The following is a 9,135-nucleotide window of genomic DNA, read 5'->3' as shown; positions in this document are numbered from 1 at the left end:
TAGGGAAAAATTATTGATTACTCTTATACGTTTATAAGGAGAATATAAGGATTATATGCAATGATTATATGCACAGATCTAATGTCTTGGGATTTCTTATTAATTTTAGATGAGAAGAATATGCAAGAACAATTTTTTTATCTGGGTAGAACTTATTTCTTACATAATGTAGCTTGAATTTGAACATTTTTTGTGCTTTGTTTGGTTCTGTTAGTCTGATCTATATTATTTTCCACTTAGAAATGGATAACGATAAAGAAAAAGCGAGTTGGGATTCGTATACGACGAAAATTCTAATCGATGTTTGTGTTGAGCAAATTGTGCACAAAGAACGTCAAGGAACATCATTTACAAGGCCGGGTTGGAACAAAATTACAAAGAGTTTTCAGGAAAGAAGTGGGAAAATGTATGATAGGAAGCAACTTAAGAATAGATTTGACATTTTGAGAAAGGATTGGAAGTTGTGGGACAAACTTATGTCTGGGGAGACTGGCATTGGTTATGATGCAGCAACAAATAGGGTGTTGGCCTCCGATGAATGGTGGCAACGGAAATTAAGGGTAACTATTTGTGTTGGTTGAGTTTTAGTTTTAAATATTAGTTTCTTCATCGCTGACACTTGCCTAATTACGTTAATGTAGGTGGATCCCAATTTCAGGAAATTTAGACATCAGGGGTTGATGTTTGCATCAGACCTAATGAGGATATTCAAAGATGTTGTGGCTTCGGGAGACTTTATGTATGCACCATCAGCCTCACAACCTCAGCCAGCATTCACTCCACAGGCTGACACAGAAGAGGAGGATGTTTATAGAGTCGGGCTCGACCAACAGGAAGGGTCGGGGGACAGTGAGGATGAAAATTTTGGTGTTGACCCAACAGCCACCGCAGGGATCTCAAATGATTTTGCCGGTTGCAACTTAAACAACCCTTCGAGTACTGGACCAAGTGACTCAGGAAGCTATGGAAAGAGAAAGAGGGGTGAGACGTCTGATGCGAAGAAGAAGAAAAAAGTTGCTGCGACTACAAAAATTTCTGATAGCCTGAGTGTTATAGCAGCTGCTTCTGAAAATCGAGCATCAGCATTGGTTGAAGATCCCCAACAAGTTGAGAAGATTTGGGGACACCTGGCTAGCCTTGAGGAGCTTAATGGTAACCCTCAACTATATTATGCATGTGCGAAGATGCTTACGCGGCTGAGATGGGCTAGGAGAGCCTATTTGGGGTTTATGCCTGATAAAAGCAAGTTGTTGGAGTGGTTGATACCGGCAGCACTAGACCCAGACACATGGAAGGGACCTGTAGATTAGGATTTAGTTTAGGACTTTGTTGTTTCACTGTTGTTACTGCATTTATTAACGTGAACTAATTGCTGTTTGAACCTAAACTTATGTGACCTGTTGTAGAAGGGACCTGTAGAAATCTTAGTAATGACTATGTAATATTTATGCTAATTTCTACTTATCATATATGTGTTTGGTTTTGCTGTTTGGTTTTCTATTTGCAGTATGATAATTATTTACACCTTGTTTAGGGTAATCCTTATAATGCTTACACTTTGTTGTCTTCATAGTTACAGGGTTAACTCCAGAAATGGCTTCTTGGAATGAAGATACTTTGAAGGATTGGAATGATGATTCACCATTGAATGAAGATACTTTGAAGGATTGGAATGATGATTCACAGTGCAATGAAGATGACCGTTCAAGACAGATTAATGAGGAATTAACACAATATGAAGCAGTAGGTGCATTGGTTGGTCATTACTGTGAAATGTATATGTTTAAACAACCCTGCAGAACTAGTGAGCAGACAGGAAATTTATGGGTGCAAGGTATTATGAATGGCCATGATGATCGATGTCCTGAAATGTTTAGAGTGGATAAATATGTTTTCCACCTCTTATGTACCAAATTGGAGGAACACGGTTTACGAAAGTCTAAATACGTAGGAATTGAAGAAATGGTCGCGATGTTTTTAAACACGGTTGCACATGGACAATGCAACAGGATGATTCAGGAACGGTTTCAACGTTCAGGGGAAACTGTAAGTAGGCACTTTCATAATGTACTGCAAGCTTGCCTTAGCCTATCGAGTGAACTTATTCGACCCATAGATCCTACATTTCGTGGAACTCATAGAAAAATTGAGACCGATCCACGTTATTATCCATTTTTCAAGGACGCAATCGGAGCAATTGATGGCACTCATATTCAGTGTGTTGTCCCTGCTGCAGAAAGAGACAAATTTATTGGCAGAAAGGGAAATCCATCACAAAATGTCATGGCTGTATGTGATTGGGATATGTGTTTCACTTTTGTCTTGGCGGGATGGGAGGGATCTGCACATGATGCTCGTATATTTGACAGTGCTATTACAAATTCATCTCTTAATTTCCCTCATCCACCTCCAGGTATATGTTTATAAGTTGCAATCACGCATGTTTTTTTAATTATTTCATTTTTTTTTCTTTTCACAATCTCTCTAATTGTTTCATGAATCATTAGGGAAATATTACTTGGTTGATGCGGGATATCCAACACCAAATGGATATCTAGGTCCATACAGATCTGAGCGCTACCACCTTCCGGACTTCCGACGACAAGTAGGATTTCGAAATATCAATGAAGCCTTCAATTACTATCATTCCAGTTTAAGGTGCACAATAGAAAGAACTTTTGGTGTTTGGAAGAATAGATTTCACATCTTACGAAACATGCGTAGTTACGACTTCCAAACACAAGTATACTTAGTTTGTGCAACAATGGCCATTCATAACCTTATAAGGAGGCATTCAAGCTCCGACTCCCTTTTTGAACAAGCTGAAAATGATAATATAGTGGCCGAACATGATCAGGCTGAAGCTAGTCAACCATCGCCTTCAAACGTTACATCACAGTCTTCATCGCATATGAATCGTGTTCGTGATGCAATCAGAGACCAAATCGTTCATAGTTTATCAAATAATTAATTATGTAATATTATTTTATTTTATTTTGTCAATTGGAGTTCAAAACTTTGTTATCCATTTAAATTATGTTTAGTTGACTTCTTCGTATTAAATTAATTTAAATTTATTGTATTATGTTTTTTTTATCATGTTGCACTTTGTTTCTTAAATATTTTTTATGATTTCTCTACAGTTCGTAATTCTAATTCACTAAATAAATTTTACTTCATCATTATATTATCTCTATTCAATTTTTCCTTCTTTCACTTTATATTTAAAATAATTTTTTAGATTACTCTAAATTTAAAAATTTAATTCACTTATTCATATTAAATTATTTTAATTCCATTGTATTATGTGAAATTATTTTTTTCCTATTTTTTACTATTTATTAAAACTCATACCTATTTTAGTCATTTTACAACCAAACTTACTTTTACTCAACCATAATCCAAACAGCTTTTATCCATTTCACTTTTGCAAACGGGCTTTTCTGAACTCCAATCCAAACACAATTCAGCTTATTCAATTTAGCTTATATCCCATTTCACTTATCCATAAGCTGCTTTTCCAATAAGCAGTTTTTCCAATCGCTCATCCAAACGGGCCCTATATATATTAAATAGGCTTCTGATGGAGAAAAACCTGGGCAACTTGACATCTTCCTGCACCTTTGGCTGTGATCTCTTGAATTATGATGATGTAGCTATTTACCGCAGAACTGAGTTGATGCTTAACTTGCTTTGCATGTTATGTATATATAGGTAGGAGAGATAGAGGTTCGAGTCATGAATGAACAATGATGGTATGCACATTGGCCGGTTATTTTGTCGTTTTCATTTCATACAATAAATTTCACTTTTAAACTAATAAAATTCATACTATCTCTGGTCCTAATTATAAGAACTAGTTGACTAATTTAAGGAGATTAAGAAAAAAAGTTAAATTAGTTATTTGTAATAAATATGTGTTATCTTTCCAAAAATATCCTTACTAATCAAGTTTATTGGCTAGAACTACTATTATTTGAAGAATTACCTTAAAAAAATGCATAAATATAAGAGACAAAGTAGATTGGGGTTTTATAATTAGGATCAAAATAAAAATTAAACAAGATCTTATATTAAGAATAGAAAGTAGTTTTGTTTTTTTTGGCACAAAAGTTTTAGACAAGGTTCGGACTCAACCCAAACTAAGAACATTGCACTTGAATGACCCCTACTAGCCGGTGATAATATTGGGCAGGGCTGACGGAGAATTGAACACCCTCCTTTTTGAGTGAGAGAATGTAATTGCCGAACTCACACGTATGATGGGTAAAATTCATATTTAGTTGATGCACTTCCTTATTCAATTTCGAGGGAGGGCCGGCCCCTTTATTTAAAGATTTGGCGGCTTATATGCCTGCACCCCTAGGTATGGAGGTCCAAAAGACTAATTGGGCTTCATGGGCCTTCAAGCAAGGAGGCCCATATCTTTAAGGATGTTCCCTGCCCCTTTACTTGGTTCTGGATTGCTTGGTTGAATTCGGGTGATTTAAAGTCAGTATCTTATCAAAATAGTATTAATATAATTAAATAAAGGATTAAAATTTAATCGAGACCATTTAAACATTAGCATTGGAGAGGTGAAACAACCGGTTTTATCGTCATAAGACTGCCCGACGATGACCCCATCCGATTCCAATCCATAGGCGACAAAAGGCCGGCCGCATGAGATTACGTACCATAGGAATTACGTAATTTTCAAGTATTTCAAATAAAATTACTTACAATAAAAAGATATCTATGCATAATAAAACAAACAGTATATTCTATTGGAAAGTTTGGGAAAAACTTTTTATTGATAATAAGGACTTGTATCAGAAGATACTCTATATGTACAAAATTTGTAAAGTGTTGACTTTTTTTGTGTATGAGAATTTTTTGTTTTTGGTAAAATACGGGGCAAAATGCCCAATCGTTGTGTATGAGAATTTATTAGGTTATTCTCATAGAAAAATTTTAATGGAGAACCTTTTTCCCGATTTTTCCTATTACATTTCCCACCTAAATTTCTTTTTCTTTTTTTTTTTCCGGCATCAAGGATTTGTTTTTTTAATTTTCATTTGCTGGGATCGTAAATGGTGCGTGTTGTCGTGCATAATAACAAGATAAAAAGATACTCTGATCTTTTTTGGCCAGGAAAAAAAAATTCTCTGATCATGTTTGGTATTTCTAATCCTTCGTTTTTTTATTAGTCTCTGTTGCCTTCTTTTTTTAATTTAAAATTAAAATTCAAGATAACATTAGAAATATTTTTCTACTGCCATCAAATAATTAATAGTCACCAGACCAAAAATGATTTTTCAATTTTCCAATTTTCTCCATATGATAAAAATTAGAAGAAGATTATCTTGATTTCATTTCGAAAGGATAACTTTTTGGTGTAATTTATGATCACGATTGTATATATGAATTATATATTACAGAGAATTCAACAGTTATTATTATTGACCACAAACAACATACACAAGACATACAAACAATAATGACATAGAAAATAAAAGCAGAATAATAAAACTCCTCCTCCTTATTGCATGGCTATGACATGGAGTAGTGTTGAGAAGAAGAGTGAAGAATAGATGAGCATGTTCTATCCGATCTTGGGAATCTTAGTGACAATGCCATCGCCATTCACCCAAACCCAAACCCTATCACATCGGAAGTCAGTGGTGACGATGGTTCCTTCTTCCACAATTATGGCATTCACCAATGAATTCTCTCTCTCTATCGTTGCTTCTGCTATCTCTCCTCTCTGCCCTACCAGCTCTGGCCATGAACTCTTACCTTCACTCACATTAATTAACACGCAAGTAAGATATATTATATAACAGGAAAATTAAGAACAAGAGCCAAACAAGACCAAACATATAACATTATTATTTTCTGTTACCTTGGCATTCGTCAGACATGTCTCCGACTTGGGGATTTTCCTGCAATATCGATCTGTCTAAAGTTTATGTCTTTTGTTTGAGATATGACTGTGATGTATAATGTATTGCTTTGTACGTAGGGGGGCCTATTTATAGTACGGTTGAGGTTGTGTACGTGTTGATCAAGTAACTAGTGGCCATTTCTGACTTCCTCTCTCGCCATATGGCCGGCAAGCATTGCTGTACTTTTATGCGTACGTTCATTCGATTGAATTAGTCAATGTTCATGTTTGGCATACTATTCTCCAACCCTCTTGTTTTCAACTTTCTCCATATTGTTTACCATCCATGCTTACGTATATAAACACATTAGAAATCTTATCCTTTACCTCTAGCCTCATTTTATTTATTTATTGTTTATTCAAAGAGGGAGATAGACAAAAGGTATATCTCAAGATGCTAAATTGCTAATTATATAGAATTGCAATTCAACTTGTTTTCTCGTGAACAGACTTTGAAAGACAGTGAGCTATCGATTAACATGATGAATCCTAACAATAAATCAGTCAAACTATCAATTATATATGCCAAGAAGCCATGTACAAGAAATGACAAGTCCTTAATCAATCTGCAAATTATAATAAAGGGCACATTCAAATGTGCTCTTCGCTTACCACGACTGCTTTTATTTATGCTTATTTCCAAGTTATGAAAGCCGATTAAGTTTTTAGGTTATCCAGAAACTCATAAAAGTCCAATATCTCCAGCTGCAAATACTTGATAGGATTAGGAAGGGCAAAAGCATTGACTTTCTCTCCCCTCCCCCCTCAAGATTTGTAAATGAATAGTTTCAGTTCATTCAATGACGCTTTCCAGGTTAATGACGCCGGTTTGTGATTTCATTTACATGCACAAGTTTAAACCGGATCAATTCCTCGCTAATATATGTAAAAATCATTTGCAAACTTAATTTTTTTAAAACTCGAGCTCGCAAGTTTGTAAACTTTAATCCAAACAAACCATTAACTGCTATACTTGCATGCATGCAGTCTAGCTATCATTAAGCCTTTAAACTTACTGCAGTTGATAGATTTTAGTTTTTATCCAAATTATGTCATGCTTTGTGCGAGCTTTTTGTTGTTCTTGTCATTACTATATTACTATTACTCCTCCGGTCCTTAATATAAGACCCATTTAACTAATTTAATTAGATTAAGGAAGTTAAGTAAATTAGTTAATTATAAGAAAAGTAACATATTTTTCCTAAAACACCATAATCATCTTTCTTAATACCCCATCTCCCTCTTCTACTTGATTATGGTTGGGGGAGTATCCATATGGGTAATTTAGAGAAAATTAAAAAATATGAGAAATGGGTCTTATATTTAGGACCAAAATCAACTCAAGAATTGGATCCTATATTAAAGACCGGAGGAGTATTATTGAAAGTTCATCCTCAAGCTTGCCATAATCACAATAATAACCTTTCTTTAATCTGTTGTCTCCGATACGGTAGACTTATTCCAGGTTTTAATTGCAACGGATGATCATGACTTGCTTCTTGGTTACATAAAGGCTTACCACTTTTTACCCAGCTCGGGTTGATACAAAGTTAGCAGTGCCTGTAGTCAACAAAGATCCAAAATGAAATCAGAATATTGTGGCCTGTTCATCACTGAGTGGCTTAATAATCATTTAAGTATTGTGCTCTTGTGTATAAAAAGCATTGTTGAGTGACTTGAACTTTAGTTTTGTAGATACGCCGCATCATTTCTGAAGAATCAGAATGAAGATCGTCAAAAAGACATCACTACCCCTCACCCTTTTTTTCTCCAAAAAAAAAAAAAAAGAAGATAAAGACATTCCCCTGAGTACCCCTTGCCAAAGTCCGGCGCTAGAGCTCCAATTTTACTGCTCAAGCGCGTTGATACTTGACGTGCTTTTGCATGTTATATATATATATATATATATATATAGCAGAGAATGAACAGTGATTATATGCGCATTGGCCGGTTATTTTTGTTGTTTTGATTTCATGCAGTAAAGTTTCTGCTTTAAAACTTATACCTATTAGAAGCCATTTTATTCAAGATACTATCAGGTACTAAATATGAGCACTTCTTCTAAATGGGATTTAAATCTTGGTTTGTCTACCATATCCAACCTCTGCTGGCAAACTAAAGGAATTCATATACACGTGTGTGCGTATATATGCGTGATTTCTAACAGTGAACATGTTTTTTTTTTTTGGGTAGGCATAAATATTTTCTAATTAAAAATAATTCTATTCAAAATACTGTTGAACACTAATGTAGGCATCTTTTTTTTTTTTTTAGGGTACATAATGTAGGCATCTTCTTGAGTTAATATATTTCTTTTTCATCCATTCAAAAAAAAAATATTTCTTTTGCAATTTGGATGGAGGGCCGGCCCTTTATTTAAAGACAAGGCGGCTTCCTGCAATCTAGGTCCATAAGAGACTAATTCCGCTTCCTGGGTCTTGAAACAAGGAGGCCCATGTTCAAGAACATCTCGCTTCTGAATTGTTTGGTTAAATTCGGGTGATTAAAATTTAGCAGAGTATCTTATAAAAATAGTATCAATATGTTAAATAAATAAAAAATTTAACGGATTAAGATCTAATCGAGACCATTTAAACATTAGCATGGGAGAGGTGAAATAGCCGGCTTTTTAGCCGGATTAAAATCTATAATTTTTAGTTGCAACACCGCCATCCAATCCATAGATGACAAAATGCCGGCCGACCGGAATTTTGTACCATAAAGATTGCACAATGATGACAAATCGTATATTAAATTCGAGAAATTGGAAAAAGGTTTTAATTGAGGCAAAATTTATGGAGTATCAATACTTTTTGTACATGAAAATTCATCAAGTTTTTTTTACTAATAAATTTTTTATCAGTATATTGACTTAATCTTTTTTAATCTAAAATTAAAATTCAATATAACAATAGAAATATTTTTCTACTGTCATCAAATATTAGTAGTAATCGGACTCACATGATTTTTCAACTTTCCAACTTCGTCAATTAGAAGATTATCTTTATCATATATATACACTACCTCTCGTGCTTATTATAAAAACTATTTAAATAATTTGAGTAAATTGAGAAAAATAGTCAAATTAGTTATTTATTATAAATGTAAATTAATTTTTTTTAAATATCATTTTTAATCATCACTGCTCTTTGATGGAAACTCCTTTGATATGTGTAATCGATAGGGTTATAAAGAGAGTAAATCTGAAA

General features: G+C 34.2%; 2 protein-coding genes across 2 annotated transcripts; both read left to right on the top strand.

Annotated features, from left to right (window-relative positions):
* Positions 1–242: 242 nt before the first annotated feature.
* Positions 243–1,310, top strand: LOC114759352 (uncharacterized). Its single transcript, XM_028948517.1, has 2 exons — positions 243–560; positions 642–1,310. Exons 1-2 carry the CDS (start codon positions 243–245, stop codon positions 1,308–1,310), a joined length of 987 nt encoding a protein of 328 aa, XP_028804350.1.
* Positions 1,311–1,593: 283 nt separating this feature from the next.
* On the top strand, positions 1,594–2,971 carry LOC114759351 (putative nuclease HARBI1). The gene is made up of 2 exons (XM_028948516.1): positions 1,594–2,413; positions 2,508–2,971. Exons 1-2 carry the CDS (start codon positions 1,594–1,596, stop codon positions 2,969–2,971), a joined length of 1,284 nt encoding a protein of 427 aa, XP_028804349.1.
* The last annotated feature ends 6,164 nt before the right edge of the window (positions 2,972–9,135 follow it).

The sequence above is a fragment of the Neltuma alba genome, unplaced genomic scaffold (genome assembly GCF_004799145.2).
Source record: "Neltuma alba isolate B1F8T4 unplaced genomic scaffold, ASM479914v2 tig00010825_pilon, whole genome shotgun sequence".
In the NCBI taxonomy this organism is placed as follows: Eukaryota; Viridiplantae; Streptophyta; class Magnoliopsida; order Fabales; family Fabaceae; genus Neltuma; species Neltuma alba.
This window is presented reverse-complemented; position numbering and strand designations above follow the sequence as displayed.